This window comes from Electrophorus electricus, chromosome 16, assembly GCF_041902795.1.
Source record: "Electrophorus electricus isolate QZ-2024a chromosome 16, ASM4190279v1, whole genome shotgun sequence".
Taxonomy (NCBI): domain Eukaryota; kingdom Metazoa; phylum Chordata; class Actinopteri; order Gymnotiformes; family Gymnotidae; genus Electrophorus; species Electrophorus electricus.
The window spans coordinates 7948913-7973454 of record NC_137512.1 but is presented as its reverse complement, the minus strand read 5'-3'; the positions used below and the strand labels follow the sequence as shown (position 1 = coordinate 7973454).

Genomic DNA, 24542 nt, shown 5'->3' with positions numbered 1-24542 from the left:
TGACATTTTTAAAATTACTTTTCCAGTGTGCCACGACAGGTCAGGTGTGATAAGTTTGAAAAAATATTAAAACATATTAGTATGTGTTGTTATAAATGCTTAGCACAGCTGGAAGACTGAGCTTCCTCAAATGTTTGTACAAAACAGCAGTGATTGATGCTTACTGCACTTTTAAGATGAAATCATACGCCAAGCAGACAAGTTTATTTCTTTTCATTTTCACACATCATGTTTTATTAAAGAACACTGAGGCAAATGAAAAGAGGTCAACTGATAAAACCAAAGCATCATTTGTCTTATTTCACATCGCACAACAATCTAACGCTAGCTTTTGTTGGAGAGTCACTGTAATACTGCAATTGTTACTACTGTATCACAGAGACAGCTCTGTCCTTGTGCTTCTAAAACCTGTGACCTGGAATAAGACAATTCAGTATCTCAATCCAGCTTTTACTGTAGGTTTTACTTTAAACATACTGACAAACCTTAGATGCTAAGCCATAGACAAAGGGCTCCAGCATCTATGAAAACTTACAAAGCCCTATATCTTAAAGGAATATTACAGCATTTTTCTTAAAACCATACTTTCTTCACATTTCACAATACTTAAATGATTTTGGTCAATTTGAAATATGTACTTCCAATTTAATTAAGATGCCATTATATAATTAAATAAAATATACTTCTCTAAAGGGAATATAACTGCACCCACTTTCAGGTTCCATATTGTCTTGTACAAGTGTATACATAAAAACAGTCCTGGATTATTGTGTGAATTACGTATCAGTATGTGAATTATGTATCAGTACTTCATTCAACTAAAAAATCAAATAAATAAATAAAAATAATTCTTAAATTTAAATTTTAAAACTACTATTCTGGCTGTAGCTAAATGCATAGCTTTTCAGGTTTGTTTACGCACAAGTTCAAGTGCTCCATTCTGTTCTTTTTCTAATATACCATTGCATTAATGGTATATTAGAAATAGTGATTTTCTTTGTCTCATTCTATGCTCTGTGGAACCTTATGAGGGTATATTTAAAACATTTTTTTTGAAGGATGCCTTTCAGAAAGGCTTTTAAAACACCAAGAAAAATATGCAAAAAGTCTTTTGAGAAAAATGCTGGAATGTACCTTTAAGTGAGTGTAATGAACTATACACAAAACATACACAAAGTTTGTATGCACAAGCAATCATTTACCAACTGAATCCACATAAATAATGAAACAGTCCTAGCTCTATGGGCTTAGCTGACTCTGGACAGTCTTTTTACGTATCAGCTAATAGTAAAATACACATCCGCTCATGGCATTGCAGCGGATATAAACTTTTAAACTTCTTTTAGGAGGTGGTGAGGAAATGTAATGAACCAATAAACTTTGTGCTTTTTTGATATATCTTGAACCTTAAAACATTAGATAGGAAGTGATATTAGATTTTGCCACTGCAGTGTTTAACGTGCACATTGTGCATTTGAGGCAAATAGAATTAACTTAAAAATTCCTTTATCCAGTGCTGGCTTCATGTTCAAAGTAAAAATACATGAATCAGTGTGAGGTATAAAATGTTTACATTTGCACAATGGGACCATACATGACTCAAACCCTGTACTGACACCATAACATTCCATATACAAGGCAACATAACAAGAGAATTCCAATTCAGTCTTCTTTTTGACTGTTTCACCAAGAATAGTCTCAACAGCTTGAAGTGAAAGGAGACCCCTAAATTTTGCACATTCATAGGTTAGTACTCTGCTAAGCAAGTTTGATTTGATCACCTCTTCATTCAGCACTAAAACAATAGTACAGTAGACAGCTATGGCTCAACTGTCATCTATGCATGTGAACATTTAGTGAAGAGAAATGCAGACAACAAAGATCTTGATTTAGTGATTCTTTAGAGCCCATATTTCTGAAGCAAATCTGACTGCCACTGCCGCTTCCGTTCTGGAAATGCCTGTGGAATCTTGATCTTGCGAAAATCCCGTATGCACTGCTTCATCTCCTCTTCAGCGCTGGGCCTCTCCAGAGTCTTCCTTCGTGTCAATCCACCCACACCCCCCTCCCTTGAACCCACTCCACTGGTCAGGGATTGGAAGAGCTCGCTGTTGCGCCTCTTATCTGGGAGCTCCATCCACTGCACTGAGGAGCCCTTCTTGGGTGGCCTGCCCAGGGTGAGGGTACTGGGGGGACGAGAGACGGAGTGCAGGCCTCCACATGGAGCCAGGGATCCGCCGACCACCTCTCCTCGTGGTGCCAGGATGGGGCCTCTGTCCTGTGGGGAGGTGGCTTCAGAGTGGGTCTCAGAGCTGGAGGTGGACAGCTCATTCAGGGAAGCACCACTTTCACTGCCCTTGTCTGCCAGCTTCTCAGACTTGGGTTCCTCACACTCTGCCCTGGGAGACACTGTTCTGCAAGTGGGCCCTGCCACAGAAAACAAGAATATCACCAAGAAGAGGTATGTTTATAAATGCTTAACACATGAAGGAGGAGGAGAGGTACAAAATTTTATTTGTATGTCCAATCACATAAAGTCAACTCTTGGTCCATAGTACTGTAATAATTAATATTTTCCCTCATACAATACATCAAATGGTTGGTTAGTTGTCATGTCCTTCATGAAATGTGTTGGTGCAGGGATACTGAGCTTTTCTGGCCTGTGGCACCCAAGGGGTTATTAATCCATGAACCTTAATAATGACTTCAAGCATAAAACACTGCTAAACATCCCCAGATTATCATTATCTCCAGAACCATATGCTGTCATCTACTAAATTGCCATCATGATCTGCTTTGACAAGTAAAAAGAGACATTAGTATTACAGGAAAAGATTTATAGGGCCATCAAGAGCAAAATCATTGTTATTATTCTCATTAACTTGAGAAAATGCATAGTTTCCAGACGTAGTCCACAGTGGGACCATGAAGCCCATCTGACTGTTCAAAAGAAAGAATCTTGTTCAGTGGTGTGACTTATGCAACTTGCTCCTAACCATAAACAGCAGGAATATTCTGTTAGGGGAAGAGATATGTTAAGTATGTCCAACAAAATATTTGAAAAAATGCATCATGAAGAAGCTTTGTTGCTCACTCACTTACTGAGCCACTGCACAAGTGCAAAGGATCTCAATACATTTGCACAGTAGGTGGCTATCTAGGTATCTAAGTTAGTGGTTGTTGTAACAAGTTAGAAATGAATACACCAAAAACTGTATTGGGCTAAATTCATTAAACATATGACCACATTTGGTGACTTGCTTGAGCAGGATCTCAAAATGCCATGAACTTTTCCCATAAGAACTGCAAATTTAAGTGTTACCGTGTTACAGAGGAAGAAACTATAACCAGATATAGACTGCAAAGAGATACAATTTTGGTGCTCTCCCATGATTTAGAAGAACTTCAGCTCATCAAACTTCAGCAACCATGCAGTTCCTGTTTTGGTGAAAGTTACAAATATCTTATATTTTTATGCAACTGGCAATTTTCAACGTACCACTGGTACCATGACTGAGGTTAATCATCTGTTGTTTTGCATGGGTCTTTAATGTATATTAAAGTGTGACTTTCAAAAATACCGTGTTGCACATTTTGCATGACAAGGGGCAGTTACTGTCAATTTGGCACCCACTGGTGCCAAATTATTCTCTCATTAATCATGTAATTAGGTAAGAAGATAATAGGGTAAATTACACAAAGAATGATTTTTTAATGTTAGCTAATGGCTTTCTTAGTGGTAGGTTAACCTTCTGTCTTGCTGTCCTGTACTGTGGGATATTCATGATGATGTGATGAGGATTATTAATCTAGGTATTATTAATTATTATTAATCTAGGTTACCTAACAATGTGTTTTATTTTGCCCAGTGTTAGAAAAAGTTATTTGCTATTTAGGACTTATAAATGTCAGCAATTATTAGCAAGCCAGCAGGCATATTTATTAGCTGTAACAGAAAAAAAAATTGGTCACATTTTAACAATGTCAAAAATTTATTGAGTCAGATTATTTATTTATTTATTTTTTCTGGGGGGGGGGGGGGGGGATATAGCTAAATAGCGAAATCATAGTATTCTCATAGTATTCATAGTATGTAATGGTGATTTTATGATTGACTACCTCTGACTGCTGAAATGCATATAAACAAGAGATCCTAGGCTCTTTACTTTGACTTTTAATTAGTAGTTGTGGCAATAGCTAACAGTTGCAAAGCACACAGTGGACTAATATTTTAGCACTCTATGCAGCAAATAAGATTGCAAGATTCCAAACTTCCTTTAGAGATTTCTTGTAGACATTTCCAAAAATCTGGTCATTTCATGAGACTAGTGGATTGCATCCTGATATGATTTTAACTATATGATATATATGATTTTAACAGCTCGACCCCCTATCACACTACACTACCCAGCAGACTGTTCATCACCCGGCCAAGGACTCAGCCAATCAAGGATGTTCAATCAGATCATCATCACCAGAATATTTAATTCATGCATCAATTTTGGTGCAAGAATGGCTAATAAGCATTTATATTTGACCAGGGACCAACTATGTGCATCCTCCATAATTAGCCTTCCCACGGTCATGGATCACAAGCATTGTGACTATACTGGACAGGGATTTGGTTGTTGAAGGTGGCTTGGACAGATGGATGTGTTTTCACTACCACAAGGCCTGGCTAAAATGTATCTAAGACCACTTTCTGAAGTAACCCATGTGCATGGGGTACATTTACACCTGTATTTTGATGTTGATGATCTCTAGCTGAACAAAATCCTGATACTCAAGATGCATGAAACAAACTAAAATGTACTGTTGACACTTGCATTTTGTCACACTTGTCAACAAGTAGGACATCTGAACTGATGTGCATGTGAATGATAGTCCAGAAAAACTAGACTTGCCTACTTTTTTTGTTCATACTAAAATGGAAAAACCTCTGAAAACTTCAGAAAAAATTCTGGACAGTCTCATCTTGGTTTAAGATGACTTGAGCTCCACATTAAAGGAAAACATCAACATCAAAGCTTACAAAGCATTCTGAGTAGATTAGAATGCAAAAACTATGCCCCAGGGAGGATGGGGTGGTGCAGTGAATGCAGATCCCAATACTGCTAAGACCCAATTTCCATATCACCAGACATTAAAATGTGGACTGCCCACATACTGACCATGCTAACTTAAAAGGAGCATATGCACACATTAACAGTTTCCTGGCGCATCTAATCCCCCAATCAATTTTAATAAACTCAGATGAAGTATAATGAATCTAGTTCTTCATGGAACTTTTACTGGTCTGGTTTTAGTGAGAAAAATGTGTTGTGAAAGACAAATAATCCTGGGAAGTGTAGCAAGGAACCAAAGGTGAAACAAACTCAGTGCCATGGCTCACTGACCACTGACCAACACTGCAGAACCTACATGAAAACCCTCACACTAGCATTTAGAGTTTTTCAGGCCAGATGATGCAAGAGCAAACAAATGTGTTAACAAATACAAACAGGTGTAACACAATCAACTTAGAATTTAAATACAGCACAAATGTTCATCACAGTACTCAGTTTCACTGAATATACTACTTAAGCCCATATGGGCTGCTGTTATAAATCAACGCATGTGGCCCTAAGAAAACAAAGTGTGTCAACATTCTATAAGTGCCAGAGCTGTGTGGCTGAAACATTTGTCCATGAGGTGAGGGCACAAGGTCAGTGATGCAGCACCCACAGATTTCAGTCCAACCAAACAGCTGTTCCACTCGCACTCCCTTGACATCCTAAAATAACCCAGGCACTTTAAAAGCAAGGACATAAAAGCCTGTCCTCTTTTTAGCCATTTGATCAGATGACGCTTAAGTGAGCATTTTCCCATTGGCCGCCATATGGTGAGTGACTCATTAGCAAACACAGGGTTACTTTGCACTTTAAACCCCAGAGGAATCATAATAGCTGATTTCTGTTTGCCGTACTGCCTCTCAAACAGCAGTGAGCATCAATGCTTCACGGGCTACTTAGCAACTCCATCACAGAAAGCAATTACGTATGTAGATCCACAGATTATCTTTCACTGCTGTGCAATATATGTTCATTTGCAGGCATGTTCATATACTGCCAGAGTAAACACAATGATAGAGATAGCCTGGCCTATGCAATTACATGCACACTTTCATTTATCCATACAAAGCACCCTCTGAACTTTCTGGAGACTTTAAATTTAGGATGGATTCACGAATCACTGCTTTCATTTCGGGGAAACCATAAAAATGGCTAATGATATATATATATATATATATAAAACAAAAACAACCCATTAATGGGCAATATTAAACATTTATAAGAAAATTCTTGCCTGCCTACAAAACCCCTGACAATGAACAATAACGTTTATCGTAATGCCAACACCAAAGAGTCAGGTTTTCGAGACACAGAGACAAAGACAGAGGAGGCGTGCACAGCGTGTGAGCCATATGAGGACCTCCAAATTATGTTGACTCCTGTGTGAGGGACCCCAGAGATGGGTGAAGCACTAGCGGGTGGGGCACCCTAGGACGAGAGAAGTACGACTGGGGGATGTGCAAGCGACTCCTATGTGCATAAAACACATACGTGCACGCTTCCTGTAGGACAGCAATTGTCACTAAGGCTGAGTATGAGCTCTGACTGCAATACCAATGAGCCTAATTGTAACCCTGCCACAAAAGGCACTATAGCATCTATCTTAAGAGTGGAGAACCTAGCATGCTGATAGCTGCATGTTGTCAAGGAAACATAATGTAGTGTATTTTTCATTACTAAATGTTATCTCGACCAGCCAATACCGTCCACCAAAGTCAAGAGAACTCATTTAAGCCGATGTGTCACTTCACCGTCTAGCCTTTTATTGTGTATGACTAGTGCTAAAGATGATTTATGGTCCAATAATAAAAGAGGTTTTTATTTGAACTCTGTGTGCTGCAAAAATTTACTTTGTGCTACTGGCCTCTTCAGTTTCCTTATTCATGTTTAAATAAAGTGACGTCCACAAAGTTACTCTAAATTTCTCTTAGACAGCAGCTTCAAAACAAATTGCGGAAAACTTGCGTCACCTGACCCGAATACTATGCACTGATTGGCTGAACTGATTTATCGCGCTATGATCAAGAACAGTACTGGCATTTGACGTTTTCTGCTGTAAAATGTGAACTTGCAATGTCTTGACAATGGACAATAACGGCTATTGTGAAAAAAACATATTTAGGTGTAGAATGTGCTGCGTGTTAAAAATAAGTCAGAACAGTCAGGTCATTTTTTTAAAAAGAAGTATGGTGTTTATTGGTTTTTGCAAATAAACTCTTCACTTCTTATTTTGAACTGCATTTTAAAGCATAGGCCACAGGTCTTTCTGTAGCATTCCCAGGCTATCCAGGTAAGGTAATCCTTCCAGCAAGTCCTGGACGCTCAGGCTTTTTTCCAGTTGGCCATGCAAGGGGGAGATAGTGGCATCCATAGGGGCATCCATATCAGATATCATGTTGTCCATATGAGCAGCAGTTGTACTCTGAGCTCCTACTGGATATCTGAGCTTCTTATTCTATCATGGACAGAAAGCTTTGCTACCTGGCAAAGCTCATTTTGGCCGCTTGTATGTGTGATCTCGTTCTTTCAGCCATTATCCAGAACATAAATTGAAAGGATTTCAATTTCCCTGGTGTTATGTGCTGTGTTCATTTGATGCATGTGTTCCAGGTCCACTGACAGGATCTCCACCAGAGAGAGAGACAGAGAGAGAGAGAGAGAGCGAGAGAGAATGAACGAATGAATGAGCGAACAAACTGCTTGTTAGTTTGGAGTTTGTTTGGCTGTGATTGAAAATTTGTAAGACGTTTTGTGTATGACCTTGTTTTTCCCCATTTTTGGACTTCGTCTTTGGCTTTGTCCCTCCTGCTTTGGTAGCTGTACATATATACAAATATATATAATATATATTGTGTAAAGAGTGGAATTGCTTACCTTGTGCCCATCTCCCCAACTCCCTTGCATTGCAAGCCCTTCTGCAAAAGTTGTCTGGCCTTCCCCTTGCACCTCAGGCTGATTTAATAGCTCTTCTAGATAAATTCCCCTCTTTGTTTTCTGATGTCCCCACTCGTTCTTCCCTGCTACAACATAATATAGAGGTAGGATCCCATCCACCCATCAGACAACACCCATACCACCTAAACCTCCATAAATCCTTTATAAAGCAGAAAGAAACAGAATATCTATTAGAACATAGTTTTGCTGTCCCTAGTTGTAGTCCTTGGGTGTTCTCCATGTATGCTGGTGCCAAAACCTGATGGTACTTTTCGTCTCTGTACAGATTATTATAAAGTTAATGCTGTTACCATCCTGGACTCATTTCCAATGCCTAGAATGGAAGATAGCCTTGGTTGTATTGGGTTGGTTGTTTTTGTTAGTAAACTTGACCTATTGAAAGGTTATTGGCAGGCGCCACTCACCCCTCGTGCATCAGAAATATCTGCTTTTGCCACACCTGATTCATTTCTTCAATATACTGTCATACCTTTTGGTCTCCGAAATGCTCTGTCCACCTTTCAGAGGCTAATGACTTTGGTACTGGGCGATGTGCCTAACTGTGAAGCTTACTTGGATGATGTGGTAGTTTATACTCACACCTGGGATGCAGATACTAGAGTACATTTTTACTTTTTCCTAGAGTTTTTAGGAAACTGCAAGAAGCTTCTCTTGTTCTAAATTTGGAAAAATGTGAGTTTATGTGCTGTGTTCCAGGTCCACTGCCAGGATTTCCACCCTGTTTGAGACCCAACCTCATTTCTCAAAGGGTTTTCAACAAACTGCTTGTTAGTTTGGAGTTTGTTTGGCTGTGATTGAAAATTTGTATGACTTTTGTGTATGACCTTGTTTTTCCCCATTTTTGGACTTCGTCTTTGGCTTTGCCCCTCCTGCTTCGGTAGCTGTGTATATATTCATATATGTAGATTGTGTAAATATTGTTTGTTTGGTACTTTGGTGTTGAACATTGGTGGTAGGGAGTGACTGCCATTTTTGTTGGGTGTGGGTTTGCATCAGGGAGTTAGGAAAGTCTGTTGTTTGTTTCTTGTGTTGTTAGGATTAGTTAGTGTGTAGTTTTATTTCATTAGTGTGGGTTTTGGTTATTATTTTGGCCTGGGTCACTCCTGAAGAAATGGCACCATTAAGATTATTTGTAAATGATAACCTCTGTACAATACACTGAAAAAACCTTCCACTTGTGATTCAGTGTATTTTGTTGACCTCGCAGCTTAGACGGCCTAGACTTTATATCTCAGCTCAACATCCTCTTTATCACTATAGTCCTACAGCCAAAATACCCAGCCTATGGTCAAGCTCATGATCCACCTTCACTCATGAACAAGACACTGAAATACTTAAATACCTCCACTTGGGGGAGGTTCTTGCCTTTTGGGGAGGTATATCCTCAAATTTGGAAGTGCTGATCTCCACAGCGACCACATCGCACTCAACTGCAAAGAGTGATGCACACTGAAGTCCTCCACACAAGGAAGCCAGAAGAAAAACATTGCCCCAAATAGCAGCAGTGCATTCTGCTAGTACCCCTACCTGAAGCCCTTGGCTGTGCTTTGCAAGCCAATGCGTGAACATCACAAATAGCAGAAAAGACAAGTTGGACCCTTGGAGGAGTTAAAGCCTGAGTTAATGCCAAGGATGGAAATACAACTCTTACTCTGAGAGCACAAGGATCAAATTAACAGCCTTGACACCCCATTATCCCAGAGCACCTCCCACTCATCCACCCCTTGTGCCTTGCCACTGAGCAGCTTTCCAACTACCTCCGTGTCTTCAGCCAGGGAAATGGAATCTGACCCTTCAGTAGCTTCTGGTTCTACCTTCTTTATAGGAAGGATGTTTCTAAGGTTAAAGACTTCCTCAACATGTTCTTCCCAAGACTCAACAGTATTTTAAGTCAAGTTGAGAGCTTCAACACCCTTCCTGAGCACCACTTGGATAATGTCCTTCCTTTCCCTTCTGAGATGTCAAAGTATTTCCCAGAACCTCTTTGAGGCTGCCTAAAAGTAATTTTCCATGACCTCTCAAATCTCTTCCCACCTACAACCTCAATTTTGCTTCTGCAAATGCCAAAGTTGCAACATTTTTTGCCAATATATTTCAGCTGAATCAGGAATTCCCTGAGTCAGCCAGGCCAAAAAAAAATTCTTTTTCTGCTTGGGAGTGGCTTTCGTCACTGGTGTCCACCACTGGATTTTTGGAGATGGAGCTCTTGAACAAACTCAATTCAGACTTCATGTCCCCCACCTCCTTCAGAACACATAGTAAGCTCTCTTAGTAGTGGGAATATAAATGTTTCCAGACAGAGTCCTCTGCCCAGTTTTTTCAGGCAGACCCTCATGACAGGTTTGGACCTAACAGGTCTGTCTGCATTTTCCCTGCCATCTGATACAACAACATCAGCTGCATCAGCTGATAGCTTTTTACCCAAAAGTCTAAAATATACGGTCTCAGGTCAGATGACGGACCACAATGACAATCACTGCCCTTCGGCCCAAGGTGTTCTGGTACCAAGTACACTTATGATCAACCTTGAATTGAAACAAAGTGTTCATTATAGATAAACCACAGCTAGCACAGACGTTCAGTGACTGTTCTAGTTCAGATTGGGTGAGCCATTCCTCCCAAACACTCCTCTATAGGTTTCCCAGTTGTTTCCCACATGAGTGTTGAAGTCCCCCAGCAAAAGAATGGAGTCAATGCTTGGAACCCTCTCCAGAATTCCATTCACCTTCTCCAAGAAGCCTAAATACTCTGCACAGTTGTTGAATATGCATATGTAACACACAGTCAGTTTTTCTTTCTGCAACAAAAAGTTGCATTAAGGACAAGAAAGTCTCTTGTCTACTGAGATAAACTCCAATTGTGCAATCACCGGCAAGGGACTTATGAGTATCCCCACACCTGACTGGCACTTCACACTGTGGCTTACTTCTGAGTAGAAGGGAGAGCACCTGACATTGAGGAGTTTGGTTCCAGAGCCCACACTGTATGTAAAGGAGAGCCAAATTATATCAAGCTCTTATCACCCAAACTTATTCTCCAACTCCAGCTCCTTTCCCTCTAGTGAGGTTATGTTGCACCTACCAAGAGCTAGTTTCTGCTGCCCAGGTCCATAACACCAAGGGCTCCTCCATCCATGCCTTTTGCCAATAAGCAAAGGACCACACCCTTACTCTGAAGGGTTCTGGGTGGTGGGCCCTCATGGTACTAGAAAATCTTTTGCTAGGAATGAGTATTCTATTGCTATTTTCTGCTAATGCTCCTGGTAGAGTAGGTTGAGCAAGGCACTATTAACACCAAGGTCATGGGTTCAATTCTCAGAGAGCAAACATGCTGTCATACTGATAAATCTGTAAGTTGCTCTAGATAAGAGTGACTGCCAGATGCTGTAAATCTAAAATTTACTATTGCTTTACACCTAGTGTTATATGCTATTGAATTTCCAGATTTCTACTGCAAAATATTTTACCATGTTTTAGGATGCTTAATAAGTATTTTGTGAATGCACCCTTTTAGTACTTGTTACAGATGAATTTATCTTTTGGATTTGTAAATAAAAATACTGGAGATTATATATGTTTACATGTTTGCAAATCCTCTTTTGGATTAAAAGTCCTTAAAAACCCATATCAGGCAACCTAAGGCCTATGTCTGTTTGCCTGCTTTATACAAGAAGACAGGTTTTTGTTAAAATCAAATAAACAACATAAAAAAAAACAAATTCATTAGCAGACTGATAATGACTAATGAAAATGGTAATTATCGGCACAGCTGTCAGAAGCATGTTGGCAGAAGAGCACAGAATTAGCACCCATCTTGTCTGTGTGAGAAGTCCAATTAGCCCAACAGAGACGTGCAGAGGTTAGAGATGCTGTTAGCACACTTTGTGAAAAGGAAAAAAAAATATCACAGAAATAAAAACTGCTGGCTTTCTCCTTGCTATGCTCAGGCCAGATTATCTAAGGACAAGCCACAGAGCCTTTGTTTATACTTTGGGACAATTCAATCATATAAATAGGGAAAAGTAAAATTGTCAAGGAAAATCTGTGAAACTAGTCAAATGCATTTTTCAGATTTTGTGAGACATGAAGTTGATTACTAAAAATATATTGTGATATGTGTCATGTCAGTGATGGCCCAAAAGCTTTTGTGGCAGGCATGTTACACTGCTTAGCATTTCCCTCCACCGCTAGCTGGCAACAAATAAATGCCTCTTGACCTTTGCTAGAGGAGCATGGATTACTGAGGAAAGCTGGTTGAATGTGATGGCAATCTATAATTGAAATGCACGGAGCATTCCTGAAGAAGTCTTGCAGTAAAAAAACAAAAAAACAAAACAGGATTGAAAAGAAGGAGGGAAAGCAAACAATTTGATAGGCATTTTCAATATAGTTGTAATCCCACTGGGTGAAACATGTTTCAGATGTGTAAAAGGCAGCTGTGACTCCAAGAACACAGACCTAAAAACACCTACTGGTAACTTTAATGAAATTACCAACAGATTCCAAAAGGAGTGATACACAAAAATGTGAATCTATGACTGTGCTAAATTACATTTGATGATATATGAGGGGATTTTAAGAGTTTAACTAGAGTAAAAGGAATACATTTAGGTCCAAAATGTGAAAGATGTATGAGAGCTTGACTATTGAAGTAAGAACAGTTCTGAATTCATGCACTGACACATTAGTTTGTTCTGAGTTGAATATGGAAATGTTTGTACTGAAGTTTCCACAGATGTATGCAAGTAATTAATGAAAGCTTCAATTATAGTGGTTCCAATAATCACCCCCATAAACAAGCTGCAGGCTAATAAGCACGCACACACACACACACACAGGCACACACACACACACACACACACACACACACACACACACACACACACACACACACACACACACACACACACACACACACACACACACATATTTTCCATTAACCTGTGTATTAAATGTTTTGGTATGTTTTATTTTTCATTTAAGATCAAAAATCATTGTGAGGAGCAGCAAAATGTCTTCACCGTATCAAATTTGATGTTTCCGTCTCATCCTGGGGACGTTCCGTCCTCACAAATAGGTAAAAACATGCTCCCACCGCCAACAGTAATTGTGTTAATTTATTATTTTTTACTTCTAAAATAGCTTTACTTCTTAACAGCTCTCATTTTCACTTCTGAACCACTGGTCAGAGTATCGTTTGGGAGTACTGATTTATTTATATGGAGTCTAGCGCAACCTACTATGGATGAGTCAATTATGCATACCTTTTCTGTTTGACCATAAATAGGGCACAGAGCTTATCACATGCATACAAGGTGGAAAGAAAATGGCCACACACTCCACAGGAAGTTTCCTTGAAGCTTTCAGTGAAGGTTTAAGAGGCTCCTCAGCTTTGGTTAGAGACCTTTTTCAGGTTGTTAAGAATACTAACCAGTTTTCACACAGATGTGATAATGATGTAAAATATCTCAGTCCTCCAACAAACATTTTTGTATCAGTGAGAATCAATTCAACAGTGAAAAGATCTTTAGAAACAGCAACATGGCTTCTCTCTTAATTATGTGACTTCTGGCTCCAACTCTTGATCTGCAGCTCTCTTTAGCTAAGAGTAAGTCTTTCTATCTCTTCAGAGAAAAGTACTTCATAACTGCATTTAACTGAAAACTTAATTTAATCTCACCTACTATAATTAAATGTGTAACATACTCTTTCTATATTAACAAGCACTGTAGCGAGTAAAAATGGATCAAGTGGATTGTAGTACAATGCAGGTAGACTGATCTATCTTCTAAATTCTACCACTTAATTTAATTAAGAATATACTGCAATTAGCTTTGACAAAAATATCCTTGTTATTATTCTTGTCCAGAGTTAGCAGATGAGGAGTATTCATCTTACCAAAGGTTTTGCTTTAGCGTTGAGACCAAGCTTGATTACCATAAGGCACACCTCCAATATAGTTATTATTACAATGATAAAAGTGGCAAAACTGGGAAGACAATGCTAATTCATCATATGTCTTTAATGAGTCAGTAACTGCAAACAGGATAGGTCAGTATATAATAAATATTTATTCCCTATTTCCTTTTTTCTCCCTAATTTAAATGATCTCCGACAAAGTTACCCTTGTTAAATTTCCTTATTATGATAAGGTATATAATGTCATGATTTCAGTAAACTTGTGGTTGCATTTTACAAGTAAAGATAACAAAGTACAATTTTATTAGTGATATAAATTATGAAGGGTTTATTTATTTCTGATACCCCCCCCACACACACACACCGGATTCTTACTAACAATGGTAAAATGGGTCAATAGTTCCCTTAGTAAGGTCACACAGAAACTTACAGAACACCATGATTTGTCTGAAAGAATGAAGAGACTGGGAACTTATTTGCCTGAGACTTAGTTTTGTATCAGCACATTACTTCTTGATTTATGCAACACTATTGCAAATATAATCTTACTCATTAAAATTACATAATTACAAGTAAAATACTACACATTTGATATTTTGATGGTGAAGTACTCTCAGCAGAGAAATAATGCAACAAATTTAAAATATCCAGCAACCATGACAAACCTGTAGCAGCTCAAAACCGACAACAATGCTTCTTCCATTTTAATGCTGTTAGTGCTAATACTGTTTTAGTTATCCTTTGTTGAGTAATCCAAAAAATATTGACCAGTGATGTATGGGTTTGAAGGTGTCTAAAACATTGTGCATGTCAATAGTTGGTCTACTGTACATAAAAAAAACAACCACACTTTTTTGGAGTCATGCATATAGATACAGTACTGTAATATTTTCTCTGTAAATTTAATATATATAATACTTGCAGTCCAGGAGAACCAATGAACCAATTTAAATCAAAACTTTATATATCTTTATATGTCTTTAATATCATATTTCTTTGATTTGCATGTAAAAAAAAGAAAGATGTAAAAGATATAACTTCATTCAGAAGAATGGCTGTTGTATGAGAAAGAAATCATGATTTTTTTAGATGTAGCTGACTGATTATAGAATTTGGACTGACCATGGAATATGTTTGTTTTTTATTCATGATATTTGTTTACTTAAAATTTCACGTCAGTCACTATTAACATGTCACCTTGGGATTTGTAAATGGTTCGCAGATTGTTCCAAGGTAAAATAGTTTAATGCTCTTTGCTCCCAGGCTATAATGTTATTTTTTCCAATTTATTATTATTTATTATTATTTAGTAGGTCCTAGAAGTAGAGGTTGCTGCATTAAGACATCAAAAAAGGATAACTATTAGTTGGATAAAAAAGATTGAAGAAAGCCATCATGATTGTTGAAAACTTGAAAAAATGTAAGTAATAACATTTTCTTTCTTTGTAGTACACTTTCTGCTTTCCATGAGCTATTATCAGTTGTAAAGGCAACTAATAATACCTAAAAATATCTCTTTTTATTCATTTTCAGTATCATCACAATACAGGGTAAAAGGATTTGTGTTGATTATAATGCACCATGGCTGTGGCCTGTAACAAAATCTATTCATGATAAAATATATGAAAATTTGATGTTGACATGAACAATATGCACCTTAAAGAAACTTGATGACAACTGGTTGTGGTCCTAAAACTGTATCTTTACCATCAGTGACTGTAATCTAGTATTGTGTCTGTGTTTGCCTTCATTATTTTGCTTTATCTATATTTATTTTCCACACATAAAGTTTTTTTGCTCACTCTGTAAACAATTTACATTTACATGTTGCAGACACTCTTATCCAGAGTAACTTACAAATATTAATGTCCGCATTAACTACACAGTTCACTTCATGCACAGTAATTTCCAAAAAGTCTTGCAGTAATTGTGTATTTTTGGCCTAGGGAAATGACACCGTTGATATGAGCGGTGCTTTGTTTTGCTTTACACTACAGAAGTTATGTGGCCTGATGCATTCCAGAGCACCTCCAAAAGTGGTTTGACTAATCGGATTACAATGCATCTCCAAGATGCACTGTATCCTATTCACGCCTGTACTTAATGCTAACCTAAGGTGACCTATAATCCGATCACCCAATCCGATCACAGCCGGGTGTGAACAGGGCCTAAGTCTTCTATTATTGACAGTGTAGAACTACATACAAAAACTGGGGATTACACCGAAGAAGGATGTCAGACTGATCTTCAAGTTAGCTAAAATGACCGCTTGTTAGTGGGTCACTGAGCAAGAATAATCTTTTCTTCTCCAGAGATGCAGTACTGTGACTGATTTATAGTGTCTTGCTGTAAAAAGATGTGTCCGTGGTCGGCCAGAGGAGGATGGGCCCCCTTTTGAGTGTTGGTTCCTCTCAAGGCTTCTTCCTCGGTCACTGTCAATGGCACCCTTGGCTTGCTCACTGGGGGCTTGGACTTGTACATGTGTAAAGCTGCTTTGTGACAACAACTGTTGTAAAAAGTGATATATAAATAAATTTGGCTTGACTTTTATTAGAAGCTGAGATAAGTGTAAATAATTAAAGGTATTTTACAAATTAAGCCATCATATTTTTATATTATAGGCAAAATGCTAAAAAAAAAAAAACCTTACACATCCTTTTGTATCTATGACAAATCAATACGTGTTGGCATTACTTGTTGTCTTATTTGAGCTTATTCAGTTGCGTGGCAGTCATTTTTAAAGGAAAATGAAAGGTAGACAAATAATCTAGGAATATTTTTTTGCATGGCCAATTCAGTAAGAGCCCCTGTGTCTAACTAAGTGGTGCTTTTCTAAATTAATGAAAGCACTGCAAATGTTATTTAACTGACAAACCTCACGGCTCACAGTCACAGGATGAAGCCTTCAGGCAGGTTATCTGCATGATGGCAAAATAGCATCTCATTCTGCGGTTGGGAAAACACATCAGTCACCGTTTGAATGTTGATGAGTGACATGGTGGGGTTTAAATTTAAGAAAGAACTCGGGGAAGTAAATTCTTCAGACGAGCGATCAAGTGTCAGATGGTGACAACTCCTAGAGTACCGAATGGACAAATCTTTTTAGGGTCAAGCTGATTAAATATCTCAGCTTACAAAGACGATAAGTCATTGGACAAATACAGCCTGCTGTCATCCATGTTGAAGCATCCATGTGATGACTGCTACAGAGAACACTGACTATTGTTTTTATGACATGAAAGGATGAAGTTGATGTCTTTACTATGCATTACATGCTTATCGCTTCACCTTTTCATTTTCTTATGCCATAAGGGCAATTTATTTTTGAGCTGTTTAATATTTTCTAGCTCTAGACGATGTTGAACAACTTGTAATCATGACAAATGATAAAAGGTTGTTTTTGTAAGAACTGCATTACAGAGTAACTTTCTTGTTTTTTCTTCAAATGCCCTTTTCCACAATAATAATTAGCAAGCATTGTTCAAGTATCACAGACAGGATCATTTGTCATTCTCACAGTCTATTAATGCAGAGCGCTGATTACTACCTCCTATTGGCCTTTTGGCTTCTGATTTTCACAGAATTTCCAGGAGATATTTATAATCAGTCAGGTGTTGAAAGCCGATACATAAAAATGCACTGGCAGGTGTCATAGGGAACTTGCACAGAGCTACTGGCGTTAAGGAGTTCAGGAAAGTGAAGGATTCTTGGAAGATCTGAAAGTGGATGTGTACACAACAATTTTCTTTGAAATGTCTTAGGCTGCAAGTGTTGTATGCACTGAAAGCATAATGGTGATGTCAAAATTATACAAGAACAGCTACATAATTTGCCTACTGCCTACTCCAATATTATTTAGAGTACTCCAACATTGTATTACTTCTGTGTTTTTTAAATTGTGGATGCTAATTTTTAATAATCATGAGATTTTTAAACAGAACTACAGAAAATAGCTTGGTGTTATATGAAGCCAGTGATTATATACACAATCCCAACTTTTAGCCACAGGACAAAACATTTATTAATTCCTTCTTTACCACAGTGCAGCAGTTTAGGTCAGACATATCTCCTCAAACTTATTCTGTCCTTGTCAAAAGATACTGTACTTATAAAGACCCTGTGAAACAGATCATTTGATTGATACACCAGTGACAAAGTCCCATATGTTATTTTGTAAGATTTTTAGCTGTAGTTATATTATTCCCATATAGATTTTTACTATCTCTCACTGAGATTTGATGTTCTTTTTCCTGGATAATAAAGTGGACATGATACCTTTAATTATTGTGTTGGGACAAAGCAATCAAATTTAAACAGTGGGTGAGAGGCATGCATAGCAGACAGATTTACTGAGGCTTTGGGTCCTTTGTCCTCTCAAACTTTGCAAATTTAATACTGTCCAGTAACATTTCGGCATCAAGCCACTGGCTGGATGCTGTAGGAGCTCTGAAGACTGCTTCCCTATAAGACTCTTTTCTGTGTTCAACATGACAGGAGGAGAGAAGACATTCTGCATTTCTTGCTTTATAGGGGCTGCATTTTACCCTCTTTGGGCTCTAAAAATACAACGAATTATTTATTTCCAACAGTAAAATAGAAACACAGAATATTTAGTTTCTATTTGACCATAAAGTTTGGTTTACATACTACTATTACTATTGCTCATGTGAATAGATGCTGAAACTGAACAACCAGTAAATACATGTTCATGTAATATGTACCATTTCAGTATCATGCAGTGCCTCCCCACAACACCCACATAAACACCTTTACCTCCTCTCTACTGCACAGAAAAGAACTCATGCACTCCTCAGTGACACGCATTGGATAGTACCTGCCATATGCTAATGTAGATAAGGCTATAAGGCTACTCATACATATCAATATAATACAATATCAATTGGCAGGCCTACCCAATGAATAATTCAATATGCAATAGGAGGGCACAGAGCAGCAATCTTAACTCTTCTGTTGCACTGTTTACATGTTTGCTTTATTTTCAGAGACAATACCCTGCTCCATGGTGTCTATTCCTCCATAGGAGGGCATTCCTTTTTATCTGCACCTAGGTCACATGGGGAACATTTTACAAGATGAATATTTATAGGTTAATGTCAAGGCTCTACTGCAAATGTACCAGATAATGAACTTGGGCTACTAGTTCTTTTGAAAGCATCAGCATTAGTTGGTCAGTACTACAGGTTAGGGAAAAGAAGTTATTATTTTGTTATAATACTAATATTGTAAAGAAAGGAAAATATAGTATGCTCTTAAAACCTGAGATGAGACCCTTTGTTTCTGAGAAGCTATATTGTCCTAAAACATTTCACACAAGGACCATTCACTCACATTGTTCTGGCAACATCAGTACTTTGCACGGCAAGGAATCGATATGCAGTAGTGAGGTTGATGGACAGACTACATATAATAGATAAATCAATATTGTGCTACATTAATGATGTCTACGTACCACTTTGGCCACTGTAAAACTGTTCACAAATTCCATTAATATCCTTTAGAAAGGTGACTCGATGGATAGGTGAAAAGGTGGATTGATTCTTATGAATATTCATTGTACTTGGATCCATAGACTTGACCCACCCTGTTGTCTGTTCAGTGCTCAGTAACAAAGACATTTATTGATCTTTTTTAAATGTTTCTGTGTATGGTCTGTTAAGTTGTTTTGGAGCAGTGTGTAAAAAATTCTACTTATTCTCAGACCTTGCCAACAAATGGGAAAGGCTACTCTTGAAGCTGTCAAAATTGCCAATTTCTCACAAAGTCCTTTGGGTGCTGACAAACTGAAATTGTCAACAATCATAACAAATTCTACATTTCAATTTGCTTTGTCACACGGACGATGTTGGCATCAGCAGCCCACTAATGGGGCAGGGAGTGAAATCAGACCAGGTTGTTTTTGCGCCTAGTGACCATCACCTGGGTCGAAATTGGTCAAACCACCGCAGTCTTATCCATAAGGGAATGTGAAGAGACTTGGACAATGAACACGCCTGACAGATGACAGGGATTTATTTGTCAGTCTCCTCTGCATGTGTCTGGGCCATCTCCTCTCTGACAGAGACGTAATCAGAGTTTAGATTCACCCTGAGAGATAGAGTGCTCACCCAAGCAAACCAGTCAGTCACCCAGCAGGAATAATAATGAGAGATGTCGATATGCCCGTGTAGTGGGGACAGGCCCACACACCCATCCTGAATATCTTTGACCCAAGCTACACTTGCCTCTGAGATCAGCACTACTCTACATTCAAAACTGCATAGAGGACCTCTGGAATGTGTGAGGTATATTACAATATGAAGTCACAGGATGAAAGTATTGCTGATTCACAATTTCACAACAGTCAAGACCTAAATGTCCATGTGTATTTTTACAGCTTATGTCAATGGTTCATAACAGAATACCTGAATGCTAAATATTCAGTGCACTAATCTAGAAAATATTCAGAAAGAGTGACAAATGGAGAAATTGTAATCTTAAAATGTAACTTGTTAGTACAAGTTTTATTTCAGTAACCAATCAGGAGTTTCATTCACATAAAGCTGTAAGGGTGAGACAAAGTGAAGAATGACTGGTTACTCAGACTGATCGATTACCCAGACTTAGACCCTGTCCGTCACTGTTCCTGTGGCTATGGCTAGGGGACAAGGTTCTTGTTGTTTACTCGTGATCCTGTGTCGTAAATACCTCTGACATGCCAAAACAAGTCACTGCCCTTCACCGAGCCCCCTAACAAGCCACCATTATGCAGATGAAGTGAGGATGAGAAAGAGGAGGGAGTGAAGGAGCAGGGTCGGTTTCCCATGAGGTAGCCGCACATCACGTGAAGCTCGGACACCAAGCCTGTCAACCTCCCTACACTCATGGTGCCCCCAGTGGCTGCTCTCTCTCTCTTGACTCTTATCTCTCTTTCCCTTTCTCCGTCTCCCTCCCTTTCTCTGTAACTTGCTCTTTTTTCCTCTCCCTCTCCCTCTTTCTCTCTCTTTCTCTCTCCCTGGCTCAGCTGCTGCAAGTCTCTGCCCCAGTGCCTCCTGGTGCCTGTCTGGCGTCTCACTCTCCTCTTTATCCATTTCTTCTCTGCTCCGTCGAGCTTTCTCTTCAATCTACCTTTCTCCGTTTATGGTAGTGCTCATACCTTGCCTTTTCAGCCCACTTTCCCTTAGAGATATGCTCCCCACCTTCATACTTCTGCTCTCTGTTCCCCCGGCCCCCCTTCTCCCTCTTTCTCCAGCTTTCTTTTTTTTTTCCTTTTTATTGCTTCCTGTCTCTCACTGTAACTGCCCTTCGTTGCTCTTTCTATATCCACCTTTCTGTCTCTCTTTTGTCCCTGGCAATGCAGCTATATTAAGCGGATTGAACCTTCACAATACAGATTGATGGAGTAGGGATGTAGGCAATGAGTGAAAGGTAGCAATACGGGAATGTCCATGGTAAAGCCAGTAAAGACAGGTGGAGTTTGGAGAGAGAGTGAAAGGACTGTTAGTGGTTTCCATAAGGGGGGCATTTTGTCCACTTTAGGTATAGTCTATAAGATGTAACCACCCCACTCCAGCTGACACAAACACACAGCATCATTATCTGCACTGTGCAGTGGTGAGATTAGCTCTGAAGTTTTATGAACTAGCTTTATACCACTCCCTCCAGTCATTTGCACCTTTTTATCTCAGTGTTTCCTTCATGCTGTCTGTCAGCACACAGTGCTTTAGTTCTCCATACATTCTTACAGCATCACAACCCCTTGCACACAATCACTCACACAGCCTGACATTACAGATTGACAGTACAATTATAAGTACGGAAATGAAAACACATGGGCCACAAGTCTACCTCAGACATCAGATTAACCTGAATTTCAGTCTTGAGTCTGCCATAACTGCCCCTCATATCAAAGTTACTGGTAACAGGGTACTAAAGGATACTTAACTTTCATAATAAGTAGCATAACTGCAGTAGCCCAAACAATCTTAATTATAGTAAATTATGACTTGAGTAATATCTGTAATTCACCGCTTAAAGCAGAGGCATGAGTACTAGTGTAGAGTGCCACTGTTAGGGATATTGGGAAATTTTTGGCTTGTTTTCATATTCTTTAATTCAAGTCTGTGTGACCAAATGCATCAACTGTCACACATGTATATCCTCCAAAGAGCAACACCAACTCTCAGGGATCCTAAGCAAACGCAAAGATGAAAGAGGCAAGTGATACAGACAGGGAGGGAAGAGAGAAATAAGATGAGTAAGCTGGAGAGAGTTCAACCAGGCGTGAGCAGGAGTAAATTAAGAAAGAAGGATTCTCTCTTACTTACTGAAGAAGATGTACTCTGTGTAGCTGCTCCAGATCTTATCGTCTCTGTATTGGTTAATGAATGCAGCCGTTCCTGTGGAGTTGCAAGCCACCATTTGGAAACCGGCTTCATTCAGCCTGTCGAAGGCCTGCTCCAGGTAGGTGAATTTTAAATAGAAGCGCGACGTGTACTTCTCTGGAGGCCTGTCTGGGTCACGGCTCTCATTCAGCGTCTCGCCGAACACCTCCTTGGCCAGGGCAATGCGGCCACACACCATGATCCGGGCCACGCGCCGGAACTTGGCGTCTGCCTGGTTGTCCCGAACCATTGTGTAGGAGCCCCGGTAGCCGATAGTGATGAACCCTGACCGCTTGTCGGTGGAAGTGGTGACAGCCCCCCCTGCACGCCACACCAACTCGCTGCCCTGCGAGCTCTCCTCAATGTCGCTCTGGCAGCCCTCGTCGTTGAGCGAACCCTGCTTGGAGACTCGTGGGCCCAGCAGCCGTAACAGCTCGGCCAGCTGGAAGTGCTCGGCCTCGCGCTGTAGCCGCTCACGCTCAGGGAAGTGCTCGGGCAGCACCAGCTGCCGGTCACGCAGGAAGTCCAGCACGTAGCGGAAGAGGAAGCCATCGCGGTCGATGAAGAAGCGTCCGCGGCTGTCACGGGGCAGCTCGCGTGGCGCCCTCCGCGTGAACATGGAGTGTAGCGTGGTGTCGGGCACGCTGAGCAGGGTGGTGCGCTTGGTCACGTATACCTGCCCGCCGACGTTCAGCTCGATCACCTCTGGGAAGGGGCTGGACACCTCGCTGATGGGCAGCACCGTCTCCTTCATGGCCATGGTCCGGGCTGACGGTCCCAGCACGGGAGGGGTTTGAAGAAGCGAGGGACGGAAGACTGCAGCGGAAAGCCCCGGCGGGAAAGAGCTCAGGAGGTCAGAGAGGAGGAGCGAGGCGATCCATGGAGCGAGAGGGGGAGAAACGGGGCAGAAAGGTTACACGGGGCTTCGGCGCTTCATAGGCACAGAGGTGTGGAAGTTTGAGAAAGAGGGCTACATCTCTGCGAGAGAGAGCGTGCAAGAAAGAGAGAGTGCAGGAGAGAGTGAGAGAGAGAGATGGGAGAGAGAGGGCACTATCAAGTTCTTTCAGCAGCAACACCTCTGTGAAGGGAGAGCGCAGAGGAGTGGAAACTGAGAAAGAAAGAGACAGAGAGATAGAGGGAGAGAGAGATTAAAGCCTCACTGAGAAACCTCACATTATTTGTGCAGGGTCTGGGGGAAGCCACAATGACATCACCCACAGAGTGAGGGGGGGTGGCAGCCTGAAGGCCCTGCCTTTTAAAGGGCCAGTAGTACACTAAAAATACTATGAACTAACATTACCATAAAGTCTGACACTAATAGAGAGACACAGATATGCAGACAATTGTTCATTAGTATAATGCAGATCCTAATCAGCTCATATGTACATTAAGCTCTGTGTGTGGGAATGATTTTAAATAATTGTCTGTGTGAATCATACAGTTGGTGTCTTATTAGGTTGCACTTCTGTTCATGTTTTGGCAGAGGAGGGGATGAAAACAAGCACACAATGTGATGTTCTCTGGAGAATAAAAACAGATTAACTGTGTTTCTCATATTATCACTGCCAAACAATTATAACACACACACACACACGCGCTCACGCACACACACACACACACACACACACACACACACACACACACACACACACACACACACACACACACACACACGATTTAAAATACACAAACTTGTACACACACAATTTTCACATTCAGTATACCACAGCTCCATCTAATGGACACTCACAGTGGGTGAATGACACTGAACCAATGTAAAATAACACTGATCCAAATTTGTGCATGCTAATAACAGCACTAATAGCACTTAATAAACACTGATTTCCATACCACTGAAATAATCTGCCTAGTACAGATTCAGATCAGGATTTTGCTGCAAACACAACATGCCCCTCTCCCCCGCCTGAACACTGTAGCTAGGTAACACAGTAAACATTGCAACACCCCACTAATGACTCCCAGAGTACCAACTTATGCAGATTCTCTTGTCATTTCCCACCAACATATTCTGCCACCCACCTTAGCACGTTTCCCAACTAGCACAACACACATACTGTACGGCACACGGTTTCAGTTGTTTGACATCACCGACTAGGCCAGAGAACTATAAACAAATAAAAGGTATTGTCAACTAAGAATACACTTACTTGTTTAAA

General features: G+C 39.9%; 1 protein-coding gene across 1 annotated transcript; it reads right to left on the bottom strand.

Annotated features, from left to right (window-relative positions):
• Positions 1-208: 208 nt before the first annotated feature.
• kctd8 (potassium channel tetramerization domain containing 8) lies at positions 209-24505 on the bottom strand. Its single transcript, XM_027016452.3, has 2 exons — positions 22309-24505; positions 209-2427 (listed from the first exon to the last, which is right to left on the bottom strand). The coding sequence occupies exons 1-2, from the start codon at positions 23123-23125 to the stop codon at positions 1901-1903; spliced, it is 1344 nt and encodes a 447-aa protein (XP_026872253.2). The 5' UTR covers positions 23126-24505; the 3' UTR covers positions 209-1900.
• Between the last annotated feature and the right edge of the window lie 37 nt (positions 24506-24542).